At 47.1% G+C, this 14,532-nt stretch overlaps 1 protein-coding gene across 3 annotated transcripts in view; it reads left to right on the top strand.

Moving 5' to 3' along the window:
* Window positions 1–14,532, top strand: part of tfr2 (transferrin receptor 2) — a 96,157-nt gene that overhangs the window by 13,778 nt on the left and 67,847 nt on the right. For all 3 annotated transcript variants that reach the window (XM_052458837.1, XM_052458836.1, XM_052458838.1), the window contains exons 2-4: window positions 9,897–9,940; window positions 11,047–11,266; window positions 11,661–11,847. In XM_052458837.1, coding sequence (XP_052314797.1) covers window positions 9,908–9,940; window positions 11,047–11,266; window positions 11,661–11,847 — 440 coding nt within the window. In that variant the 5' untranslated portion in view covers window positions 9,897–9,907. The remainder of the gene's footprint in view (window positions 1–9,896; window positions 9,941–11,046; window positions 11,267–11,660; window positions 11,848–14,532) is intronic.

The following is a 14,532-nucleotide window of genomic DNA, read 5'->3' as shown; positions in this document are numbered from 1 at the left end:
AGGTAATAAACTAATGCTGTGTTGTCAGGTCTATTGTCTCTAGGTAATAAACTAATGCTGTGTTGTCAGGTCTATTGTCTCTAGGTATTAAACTAATGCTGTGTTGTCAGGTCTATTGTCTCTAGGTATTAAACTAATGCTGTGTTGTCAGGTCTATTGTCTCTAGGTATTAAACATTAAACTAATGCTGTGTTGTCAGGTCTATTGTCTCTAGGTAATAAACTAATGCTGTGTTGTCAGGTCTATTGTCTCTAGGTATTAAACTAATGCTGTGTTGTCAGGTCTATTGTCTCTAGGTAATAAACATTAAACTAATGCTGTGTTGTCAGGTCTATTGTCTCTAGGTATTAAACATTAAACTAATGCTGTGTTGTCAGGTCTATTGTCTCTAGGTAATAAACTAATGCTGTGTTGTCAGGTCTATTGTCTCTAGGTATTAAACTAATGCTGTGTTGTCAGGTCTATTGTCTCTAGGTAATAAACTAATGCTGTGTTGTCAGGTCTATTGTCTCTAGGTATTAAACATTAAACTAATGCTGTGTTGTCAGGTCTATTGTCTCTAGGTAATAAACTAATGCTGTGTTGTCAGGTCTATTGTCTCTAGGTAATAAACTAATGCTGTGTTGTCAGGTCTATTGTCTCTAGGTAATAAACTAATGCTGTGTTGTCAGGTCTATTGTCTCTAGGTAATAAACTAATGCTGTGTTGTCAGGTCTATTGTCTCTAGGTAATAAACTAATGCTGTGTTGTCAGGTCTATTGTCTCTAGGTATTAAACTAATGCTGTGTTGTCAGGTCTATTGTCTCTAGGTAATAAACTAATGCTGTGTTGTCAGGTCTATTGTCTCTAGGTAATAAACTAATGCTGTGTTGTCAGGTCTATTGTCTCTAGGTATTAAACTAATGCTGTGTTGTCAGGTCTATTGTCTCTAGGTAATAAACTAATGCTGTGTTGTCAGGTCTATTGTCTCTAGGTAATAAACTAATGCTGTGTTGTCAGGTCTATTGTCTCTAGGTAATAAACTAATGCTGTGTTGTCAGGTCTATTGTCTCTAGGTAATAAACTAATGCTGTGTTGTCAGGTCTATTGTCTCTAGGTAATAAACTAATGCTGTGTTGTCAGGTCTATTGTCTCTAGGTAATAAACTAATGCTGTGTTGTCAGGTCTATTGTCTCTAGGTAATAAACTAATGCTGTGTCAGGTCTATTGTCTCTAGGTAATAAACTAATGCTGTGTTGTCAGGTCTATTGTCTCTAGGTATTAAACTAATGCTGTGTTGTCAGGTCTATTGTCTCTAGGTAATAAACTAATGCTGTGTTGTCAGGTCTATTGTCTCTAGGTATTAAACTAATGCTGTGTTGTCAGGTCTATTGTCTCTAGGTAATAAACTAATGCTAATGTTGTGTCTATTGTCAGGTCTATTGTCTCTAGGTATTAAACTAATGCTGTGTTGTCAGGTCTATTGTCTCTAGGTATTAAACTAATGCTGTGTTGTCAGGTCTATTGTCTCTAGGTATTAAACATTAAACTAATGCTGTGTTGTCAGGTCTATTGTCTCTAGGTAATAAACTAATGCTGTGTTGTCAGGTCTATTGTCTCTAGGTAATAAACATTAAACTAATGCTGTGTTGTCAGGTCTATTGTCTCTAGGTAATAAACTAATGCTGTGTTGTCAGGTCTATTGTCTCTAGGTAATAAACTAATGCTGTGTTGTCAGGTCTATTGTCTCTAGGTAATAAACTAATGCTGTGTTGTCAGGTCTATTGTCTCTAGGTATTAAACTAATGCTGTGTTGTCAGGTCTATTGTCTCTAGGTAATAAACTAATGCTGTGTTGTCAGGTCTATTGTCTCTAGGTAATAAACTAATGCTGTGTTGTCAGGTCTATTGTCTCTAGGTAATAAACTAATGCTGTGTTGTCAGGTCTATTGTCTCTAGGTAATAAACTAATGCTGTGTTGTCAGGTCTATTGTCTCTAGGTATTAAACTAATGCTGTGTTGTCATGGTTTTAGAGGATTATGGGTAATCTTTTGGCGTTGCCTTAGTCCTCCAGACTGAAAGGACCGCCCCTTTGTGCGTGTGTGTTTGTTTGTTGAGCTGTTAATAAAGTTAATCAAATTAAACATTCGGCACGCTCGCCACACACGCTGACCTCTCCTCTCAACCTATCACAGGCCTCACTCCACCACCAAACCTAATTAATATCACGTGCAAATCAGTAAATGAGAGTCGGATCACTAAAGACCTAGTAATATTTTACATCACAGTCAACATGAATCAAATCAAATTTATTTATATACCATCAGCATATCTCAGTGTTACAGAAACCCAGCCTAAAACCCCAAACAGCAAAAAGGTGTAGAAGCACGGTGGCTAGGAAAAACTCCCTAGAAAGGCTCGAACCTAGGGAGAAACCTAGGAGGAACCAGGCTGAGGGGTGGGCCAGTCCTCTTCTGGCTGTGGGGTGGAGATTATACAGAACATGGCCAAGATGTTCAAATGTTCATAAATGACCAGCATGGTCCAATAATAATAATAAGGCAGAACAGTTGAAACTGGAGCAGCAGCACGGCCAGGTGGACTGGGGACAGAAAGGAGTCATCATGTCAGGTAGTCCTGAGGCATGGTCCTAGGGCTCAGGTCCTCCGAGAGAGAGAGAGAAAAAGAGAGAATTAGAGAGAGCATACTTAAATTCACAAAGGACACCGTATAGGACAGGAGAAGTACTCCAGATATAACAAATTGACCCTAGCCCCCTGACACAAACTACTGCAGCATAAATACTGGAGGCTGAGACAGGAGGGGTCAGGAGACACTGTGGCCCCATCCGAGGACACCCCCGGACAGGGCCAAACAGGAAGGATATAACCCCACCCACTTTGCCAAAGCACAGCCCCCACACCACTAGAGGGATATCTTCAACCACCAACTTACCATCCAGAGACAAGGCCGAGTACAGCCCACAAAGATCTCTGCCACGGCACAACCCAAGGGGAGGCGCAAACCCAGACAGGAAGTTCACATCAGTGACTCAACCCACTCAAGTGACGCACCCCTCCTAGGGACGGCATGGAAGAGCATCAGTAAGCCAGTGACTCAGCCCCTGTAATAGGGTTAGAGGCAGAGAATCCCAGTGGAGAGAGGGGAACCGGCCAGGCAGAGACAGCAAGGGCGGTTCATTGCTCCAGAGCCTTTCCGTTCACCTTCACACTCCTGGGCCAGACTACACTCAATCATTTGACCCACTGAAGAGATGAGTCTTCAGTAAAGACTTAAAGGTTGAGACCGAGTTTGCGTCTCTCACATGGGTAGGCAGACCATTCCATAAAAATAGAGCTCTATAGGAGAAAGCCCTGCCTCCAGCTGTTTGCTTAGTAATTCTAGGGACAATTAGGAGGCCTGCATCTTGTAATCTTCATCTTACTTCAGTCTCATCTGAAAGTTGTAAATTCTTGGTTATCTGCAAGAACCCTGGCTAACAATTTGAATTACCAATACAAAATTGGGTTAATCATTTATTTAATAAATACCTAATTAATCACACAGAATTACACATACACATAATTAATCATAACTTGATTACAAATGACCTCATAAAGGAAAACGTCCCTTGCGGGCGGAACAGATATGACAGCTGGTTACACAAAAGAAAAGGGGCTGGGTTTGAGTGAAAGAGCGGGAAGACTGAGGAACAAAGGAAAGAAGCTGTGCTATCGTAAATACAGTATCTTATTATGCATTCTAAATAACCGCCCATTTGGAAAAGGAAAATGCAATAAATATTTACTCTGAGCTGCGCTTCAGTAGGTTGGTGGTAGATGGAAGGCCGTGTTGCCAAACCGAGTCCTTTGTCCTTTGAAGAATGTCTCTGGTGGTCAATTGGATACGTTGTAGTAACGTTGTTGTGTGGTAGATGGGATACTCTGTCTGTTCCTTTCTAACCTGCGTTTGCAGCTGCGGTCGCTAACTCAACGGCTAGAAGGTATCACTTCTGTCGTGAATAAGAGTTCAAAAGTTCATACCATTCGCAACCAAAGCTCATGCTGAAGTTATTATCTGAACCATTCTGACATCTGACCAACCATAGCTCACGCTGATGTTGGCTTCGTTCTGTGTTATTATAACCATTCTGACATCTGACCAACCAAAGCTCATGCTGATATTGGCTTCGTTCTGTAGTTATTATCTGAACCATTCTGACATCTGACCAACCAAAGCTCATGCTGATATTGGCTTCGTTCTGTAGTTATTATCTGAACCATTCTGACATCTGACCAACCAAAGCTCATGCTGATGTTGGCTTCGTTCTGTAGTTATTATCTGAACCATTCTGACATCTGACCAACCAAAGCTCTTGCTGATGTTGGTGTTATGCACACCTCTATGAAGAGTAAACGCAACACCCTGCTACAACTAAACTCTCCGTGAAGTGAAAAAGGTATGGACTGTAGGTGTTAGTAAGGATGACAACAGGCAGCATGTGGTACCGTTTACAAGGACTTTATTCCTTTACACGGTAATATGGGGAAAAGGGGCTGGACGGAACCAAAGCAAAGAAAGTAAATCTCAAAGCCCCCCCTCTCCTATCTTACCTGCCTACCCACTACTTACCTAATTTAGCACCACCTGGTGCCCTAACCAAAATACAGGGGGTGGTCCGCCCAGGTCTTACCTAGTGTGCCTAGACAGCGAATATGCTACGGGTATATGTATGCCCGCGGGCCTCTTGCCTAAGCACTCCCTAGGTGCCTTCCCCTTCCCCCCTGGGAACAAATGAAACAGAATATTAAACAATTTCACAAACAAACTAAGAAACAAAGGACATCAAATAAGCTCTATCTGAGCAACAAACTCACAAAACATACCAACTCTCAGCAATGAACTCCCAGCAACATCAAAGCCATTTCCTGAAATAAACACATGCAGACATACAAACTACAACACATAAACTGGGGAACGTAACACGCCCACCACAAAAATTGCAAACCTAGTTTTGCAATAACAAAAGCCAACGCATCCCCAGTTAGTAAACACGTGACAGAGCGTCAGCAACCACATTCGCCGAGCCCTTCACATAAGCGATCTGTACATTATGTTAGTAGGAACTGGTTACCTGACCTGGTTTTCGGCAATGGACCTCCACAATCAATTATCACTCTTTCAAACGGTTCCCCCCCACCACAGGAATCGGGCAGAGCGGCGCTCGAGGAACTGTTTGATTCACTGTTTGATTCACTGTTTGATTCACTGTTTGATTCACTGTTTGATTCACTGTTTGATTCACTTTCCCAGTGAGTTGACATATGTGACATGTTTTACTAAATTGGTCAGAATTCAAACCAGAAGAAATGACGAAGGACCCGGTTATAAGTCTTTGTGATCCCCAAGTGTCCAGACCACGCCTGGTCATGGGCGAGTGTCCAGACCACGCCTGGTCATGGGCGAGTGTCCAGACCACGCCTGGTCATGGGCGAGTGACCAGACCACGCCTGGTCATGGGCGAGTGACCAGACCACGCCTGGTCATGGGCGAGTGACCAGACCACGCCTGGTCATGGGCGAGTGACAGCACCTGCTGTCGGAACGGTGTAGGAACAACCACTTGACACACTTCACACCTAGTCATTAACGGTGTCATGAGAAGCCCATTTACACATCAAAACTCCTGCTTCCATAAAGTAGGCGGTCTCTCTAGTTTTAGCTTCCTCAATGGAAATTACCGAAGCAAAACACTTGGGAAGACTGGTGTCTTCTTTTTGACATTCAATCACCTTCTCGGGGGTATTCAGACCCGAACTCATTTCTTGGCATGTCCAGCCCACTCATTATCTCAGCCAATCATGGCTAGCGGGAAGAATGTCATGTAATTGGGGCGCGATTCCGTTTTCCCCTGCCTTAGTTTTTACGGGGGTAAAAACTGTCGTTCTGTAGTTATTATCTGAACCATTCTGACATAGGACAGTCATCCTACCTCATCGGAACAGGAAGTTCTATTGTTGTCAAGGCTTTATATAGGAAGGGAGAGGAGGGTGTGTTTGAAAGGTTTTATAGCCCATGTCCCTTCACAGGGGCGGGCCACTGAGGGAGCCGCCCTATCATATGAAAACCCACATCTCACATTTTAGAAGCTAAAATCACATTTTATCCCATCACAAATAATTTCATATCCAAACATTTAAATTGAATAACATACCATGTGAATCCGATAACTCTGATGTGTAGACTTTCCACTGTAGAGTTTATGTCATCTTATCATTGATGAGAATGTCTCAGATGACAACTGAACTGACATCATATTCATTAAGTACCACCGCATATGTTCAACTGGTCGGATTACTAGAATATAGTTCATTTCCCCCCACCTTCTGATGTTCCCAGAATCTCTATGTTAACCAAGGGCTTTTTAAATGTAACCTCAGTAGGTTAGAGAGAGGAAAAAGGGGGAAAGAGGTATTTATGTCTGTCATAAACCTATCCCCCCAGGCCAACGTCATGACAAGGTATATCTCACTGGTCATCCCCAAAGCCAGCACCCCCTTTGGCCGCCTTTCTTTCCAGTTCTGTGCTGCCAATGACTGGAACGAATTGCAAAAATCTCTGAAGTTAGAGACACATTTCCCTCACTAACATTAAGCATCAGCTATCTGATCAGCTTACCAATGGCTGTGTACAGATGCAGCGAATCCAATCTCATCCCCATATTGCTTTTATTTACTTTTTTGGTCTTTTGCACACCAGTATTTCTACTCGCACATCATCATCCTTACATCTGCTCATCTATCACTCCAGTGTTCATGTGCTAAATTGTAATTACGTTGCTACTATGGTCTATTTATTGCCTTACCTCCTCACACCATTTACACTGTATATAGACTTTTCTATTTTGTTATTGACTGTACATTTTTTGTTTTGTTTGTACTCCATGTGTAACTCTGTGTCGTTGTTTATGATGCATTGCTTTGCTTCATCTTGGCCAGGTCGCAGTTGTAAATGAGGACATGTTCTCAACTGGCCTACCTGGTTAAATAAAGGGTTATATATATATATAAATACCTGGTTAAATAAAGGGTTAGGGTTATATATATAAATACCTGGTTAAATAAAGGCTAAATAAATAAATAAAAAATAATTGACCTTTACTTCCGGCGCCGACAGAGATGGCCGCCTCGCTTCGCGTTCCTAGGAAACTATGCAGTTTTTTGTTTTTTTACCTGTTATTTCTTACATTAGTACCCCAGGTCATCTTAGGTTTCATTACATACAGTCGAGAAGAACTACTGAATATAAGATCAGCGTCAACTCACCATCAGTACGACCAAGAATATGTTTTCCGCGACGCGGATCCTGTGTTCTGCCTTACAAACAGGACAACGGAATGGATCCCATGCTGGACTACAGCATTCAACACCTCCATACTCATCATTTGATTTGATTTAATTAAGCTTAAGGCCCTGGGTGTCGACCCCACCCTGTGCAGTTGGGTCCTGGACTTCCTGACGGGCCGCCCCCAGGTGGTGAAGGTAGGAAACAACATCTCCACCCCGCTGATCCTCAACACTGGGGCCCCACAAGGGTGCGTTCTCAGCCCTCTCCTGTACTACCTGTTCACCCATGACTGCGTGGCCATGCACGCCTCCAACTCAATCATCAAGTTTGCAGACGACACGAGTAGTGGGCCTGATTACCAATAACGATGAGACCGCCTACAGGGAGGAGGTGAGGGCACTGAGTGTGGTGTCAGGAAAACAACCTCCCACTCAAAGTCAACAAAACAAAGGAGATTATTGTTCCTCGGCGTACACATCACAGACAAACTGAAATGGTCCTTCCACACAGACAGCGTAGTGAAAAAAGCGCAACAGTGCCTCTTCAACCTCAGGAGGCTGAAGAAATTTGGCTTGTCACCTAAAACCCTCACAAACTTTTACAGATGCACAAACGAGAGCATCCTGTCGGGCTGTATCACCGCCTGGTATGGCAACTGCACAGCCCTCAACTACTAGGCTCTCCAGAGGGTGGTGCGGTCTGCACAACTCATCACTGGGGGCAAACTACCTGCCCTCCATGACACCTATAGCACCTGTCTGCACAACGTTTCACCAGCATACTTCTCACCAAACCACATGACCTTTTGTTTTGGAGGTGTTCAGAACAAGGTTAAGGGCAGAGAAAGCTTGTTGGACACTAAGAATGCTTTGTAGAGCGTTTAACACAAAATCAGGGAGGGGCCTAGCTGAGTATAAAACCTTATCATCTGTATATAAATGGATAAGAGAGCTTCCTATTGCCTGATCTATGTTGTTGATGCAAATTGAGAAGAGCATGGGGCCTCGGGTAGAGCCTTGGGGTACTCCCTTGGTGACAGGCAGTGTCTGAGACAGCAGATTTCTGACTTTATACACTGCACTCTGTGAGAGAGGTAGTTAGCAAACCAGGCCAAAGACCCCTCAGAGACACCAATACTCCTTCGCCGGCCTACAAGAATGGAATGGTCTCCCGTATCAAAAACGTTGGCCAAGTCAATAAAAATAGCATCACCACATTTCTTAGAATCAAAGGCAATGGTGACATCATTGAGGACTTTTAAGGTTGCAGTGACACATCCATAACCTGAGTGGAAACCAGATTGCAGACCAGAGAGAATACTATAGACATCAAGAAAGCCAGTCAGTTGATTATTGACAAGTTTTTCTAACACTTTTGATAAACAGGGCAAAGTAACAGTTAAGATCAGCTTGATCTCCCCCTTTAAGTAGAGGATGGTTTGTGGCTGCCTTCCAAGCAATGGGAATCTCCCCAGAGAGAAGAGACAGGTTAAAAAGGTCAGAGATAGGGCTTGGTGATGATAGGGGCAGCAACCTTAAAGGAGAGACAGGTTTAAAAGTTCAGAGACAGGCTTGGCGATGATAGGGGCAGCAACCTTAAAGAAGAGAGGAGAGACGGGTTAAAAAGGTCAGAGACAGGCTTGGCGATGACAGGGGCAGCAACCTTAAAGAAGAGAGAAGAGACAGGTTTAAAAGTTCAGAGACAGGCTTGGCGATGATAGGGGCAGCAACCTTAAAGAAGAGAGGAGAGACGGGTTAAAAAGGTCAGAGACAGGCTTGGCGATGACAGGGGCAGCAACCTTAAAGAAGAAAGGAGAGACGGGTTAAAAAGGTCAGAGACAGGCTTGGCGATGACAGGGCAGCAACCTTAAAGAAGAAAGGATCTAAACCATCTGATTCAGATGTTTTTGGGGGTCAAGTTTAAGGAGCTCCTTTTGCACCTCGGACTCAGTGACTGCCTGCAGGGAGAAACTTTGTAGTGGGGCAGTCTGTTTTAGCAGTCCTGTAGCGTCCGCATCATCTGCCACTTCCTTATTGAGCGAGTCACTGGTACTTCCTGCTTTAGTTTTTGATTGGAAGCAGGAATCAGGAGGAAGGAGGGCGAGGGAGAGCTTTGTATGCATCTCTGTGTGGAGTAAAGGTGGTCTAGAGTTTTTTTCCCTACGGAATCCAGTCAGCTGAGTGTGTGTGTGTTTGTATCTGTGTGTGTTTGTATGTGTGTTTATCTGTGTGTGTGTGTGTGTGAGTGTGTGTTTATCTGCGTGTGTGTGTGTTTATCTCTGTGTGTGCGCGTGCGCGCGTGTGCGTGTGTGTGTGTGTGTGTGTGTGTGTGTGTGTGTGTGTGTGTGTGTGTGTGTGTTTATCTGCGTGTGTGTGTTTATCTCTGTGTGTGCGCGTGCGCGCGTGTGCGTGTGTGTGTGTGTGTGTGTGTGTGTGTGTGTGTGCGTGCGTGCGTGCGTGCGTGCGTGTGTGTGTGTGTGCTGAAAAGCGACAGATGGAGAAGGGGCAGTGAAAGAAAATGATTTGTATTTTCTGTAGAATATTACATCATGTGATCTTTCTCTCCACTCAGATCAAAGACACATGGACACTATTAGAAGATCACTGCTGAGACAGGTGAGGGGAGGAGAGGGAGGGACTGGAGGAGGAGGGGGAGGGGAGGAAGGAGAGAGGAAGGGACTGGGGGAGGAGAGGGAGGGACTGGGGGAGGAGAGGGAGGGACTAGGGGAGGAGGGGGAGGGACTGGGGGAGGAGGGTGGAACTAGGGGAGGAGGGGGAGGGGAGGAAGGAGGGGAGGAAGGAGAGAGGGAGGGACTGGGGGAGGGACTGGGGGAGGAGAGGGAGGGACTGGGGGAGGAGAGGGAGGGACTGGGGGAGGAGGGTGGGACTAGGGGAGGAGGGGAGGGGAGGAAGGAGGGGGGAGGAAGGAGAGGGAGGGACTGGGGGAGGAGGGGGAGGGACTAGGGGAGGAGAGGAAGGGACTGGGGGAGGCGGGGGAGGGACTGGGGGAGGAGAGGGAGGGACTGGGGGATGAGGGTGGGACTGGGGGAGGAGAGGGAGGGACTGGGGGAGGAGGGGGAGGGACTGGGGGAGGAGGGGGAGGGACTGGGGGAGGAGAGGGAGGGACTGGGGGAGGGACTGGGGGAGGGGAGGGAGGGACTGGGGGAGGAGGGGGATGGACTGGGGGAGGAGAGGGAGGGACTGGGGGAGGGGAGGAAGGAGAGGGAGGGACTGGGGGAGGAGGGGAGGGACTGGGGGAGGAGGGGAGGGACTGGGGGGGAGAGGGAGGGACTGGGGGAGGGACTGGGGGAGGAGAGGGAGGGATTGGGGGAGGGGAGGAAGGACTGGGGGAGGGGAGGAAGGAGAGAGGGAGGGTCTGGGGAAGGAGGGGGACTGGGGGAGGAGGAGGAGGGACTGGGGGAGGAAGGGGAGGAAGGAGAGAGGGAGGGACTGGGGAAGGAGGGGGGGACTGGGGGAGGAGGGGGACTGGGGGAGGAGGGGGAGGGACTGGGGGAGGTGGGGGAGGGGAGGAAGGAGGGAGGGAGGGACAAGAGGGAGGAACAAGAGGAGGGAGGGAGAGTGAGGTGGAGGAGGTGGGAGAGAGAATGAGGGGTAGGATGAAAGAGAGGGACAGGATGGAGAGAGAGGGACAGGAGGGAGAGAGAGGGACAGGAGGGAGAAGTGTATCTAATACTTCTCTCTCTCTCTCTCTCTCCTTCCAGCCTTCCTCCTCTTCCTGCTCTATCTATCATCGTCACTCAGTAGGAGCGGCTGAGGGTAACGAGGTGGGTGGGATTGAGTTGAAGCTCGACCAACCAGAGTCCGAGGAGGAGCTGGAAGCGGAGCCTAAAGGTGACATCACTGCCTTGGTGTTACGGCAACCGCTGCATCACAGGAAGACCGTCATTTACCTATGTCTCTCAACACTCATATTCACTACAGGTAACACACACACACACACACACCCACACACACACACACACACTGTCTTTCAACACTCATATTCACTACTGGTAACACACACACACACACTGTCTCTCATCACTCATATTCACTACAGGTAACACCCACACACACACCCACACCCACACACACACACACACACACACACACACACACACACACACACACACACACACACACACACACACACACACACACACACACTGTCTTTCAACACTCATATTCACTACTGGTAACACACACACACGCACACACACACAGTCTCTCAACACTCATATTCACTACAGGAAACACACACACACACTCTCTCCACCTGCTATGCTAGCGTGGTTGGCTCTAAGGGTTTTGGGGTCGGGGCTTTGTCTTTGTGCAGCGTTTCTATTGGGCTACGTGGCTTTCCGTGGGTCGTGCCACTATTGTGGTGTTGAGGGGGAGATGGCCCCTGCGGAGGATAAGCCTGGAACTGACCATGACAACCTGGTGGGGGGTATGTACCTGGGGGAACTACGGGACATGCTGAAGAAATACCTGCAAGACGAGAAGATAGAGAGCACTGTCAGGTAACACACACACACACGGAGACACACACACGGAGACACACACACACACACACACTGAGACACACACACACACACACACACACACACACACACACACACACACACACACACACACACACACACACACACACACACACACACACTGAGACACACACACACACACACACACACACACACACACACACACACACACACACACACACACACACACACACTCAAACACACACACACTCAAACACACACACACACACACACACACACACACACACACACACACACACACACACACACACACACACACACACACACACACACACACACACACACACACACACACAGAGAGACACACACACACACACACACACACACACACACACACACACACACACACACACACACACACACACACACATAGAGAGACACACACACACACACACACACACACACAGAGACACACACACACACACAGACACACACACACACACACACACACACACACACACACACACACACACACACACACACACACACACACACACACACACACACACAGACACACAGAGAGACACAGAGACACACAAGACACACAGAGACACACACAGAGACACACACACACACACACACACACACACACTCACATAGAGAGACACACACACACACACACACACACACACACACACACACACACACACACACACACACACACACACACACACACACACACACACACACACACACACACACACACACACACACACACACACACACACACACACACACACACACACAGAGACACACAGAGAGACACAGAGACACACACAGAGACACACAGAGACACACAGAGAGACACAGAGACACACACAGAGACACACAGAGACACACAGAGACACACAGAGACACACAGAGACACACAGAGACACACACAGAGAGACACACAGACACACAGAGACACACAGAGAGACACAGAGAGACACAGAGACACACAGAGAGACACACAGAGACACACAGAGACACACAGAGACAGACAGAGACACACACAGAGACACACAGAGACACACAGAGACACACAGAGACACACAGAGACACACAGAGACAGACAGAGACACACACAGAGACACACAGAGACACACAGAGACACACAGAGAGACACACAGAGAGACACAGAGACACACAGAGACACACAGAGACACACAGAGACACACAGAGAGACACACAGAGACACACAGAGACACACAGAGACACACAGAGACACACAGAGACACACAGAGAGACACACAGAGACACACAGAGACACACAGAGACACACAGAGAGACACACAGAGACACACAGAGACACACAGAGACACACAGAGACACACAGAGACACACAGAGAGACACAGAGACACACAGAGACACACAGAGACACACAGAGACACACAGAGACACAGAGAGACACAGAGACACACAGAGACACACAGAGAGACACACAGAGACACACAGAGACACACAGAGACACACAGAGAGACACACAGAGAGACACAGAGACACACAGACACACACAGAGACACACAGAGAGACACAGAGACACACAGAGACACACAGAGACACACAGAGACACACAGAGACACAGAGACACACAGAGACACACAGAGACACACAGACACACACAGAGACACACAGAGACACAGAGACACAGAGACACACAGAGACACACAGAGACACACAGAGACACACAGAGAGACACACAGAGACACAGAGACACACAGACACACACAGAGACACACAGAGACACAGAGACACACAGAGACACACAGAGACACACAGAGACACACAGAGAGACACACAGAGACACACAGAGACACACAGAGACACACAGAGAGACACACAGACACACAGAGACACACAGAGACACACAGAGACACACACAGAGACACACAGAGACACACAGAGAGACACACAGAGACACACAGAGACACACAGAGACACACAGAGAGACACACAGAGAGACACACAGACACACAGACACACAGAGACACACAGAGAGACACACAGAGACACACAGAGACACACAGACACACACAGACACACAGACACACAGAGAGACACACAGAGACACACAGAGACACACAGACACACACAGACACACAGAGACACACAGAGAGACACACAGAGACACAGAGACACACAGACACACAGACACACAGAGAGACACACAGAGAGACACACAGACACACAGAGACACACAGAGACACACAGAGAGACACACAGAGACACACAGAGACACACAGAGACACACAGACACACACAGACACAGAGACACACAGAGAGACACACAGAGACACACAGAGACACACAGAGACACACAGACACACACAGACACACAGACACACAGAGACACAGAGAGACACACAGAGACACACAGAGACACACAGAGAGACACACAGAGACACACAGAGACACACAGAGAGACACACAGAGACACACAGAGACACACAGAGAGACACACAGAGACACACAGAGACACACAGAGACACACAGACACACAGAGAGACACAGAGACACACAGAGACACACAGAGACACACAGAGACACACAGAGACACACAGAGAGACACAGAGACACACAGAGACACACAGAGACACACAGAGAGACACAGAGAGACACAGAGACACACAGAGACACACAGAGACACACAGAGACACACA

This window comes from Oncorhynchus keta, chromosome 13 (genome assembly GCF_023373465.1).
Source record: "Oncorhynchus keta strain PuntledgeMale-10-30-2019 chromosome 13, Oket_V2, whole genome shotgun sequence".
Lineage (NCBI taxonomy): Eukaryota > Metazoa > Chordata > Actinopteri > Salmoniformes > Salmonidae > Oncorhynchus > Oncorhynchus keta.
The sequence above is the reverse complement of the archived record's forward strand: the minus strand, read 5'-3'. Positions and strand labels throughout refer to the sequence as shown.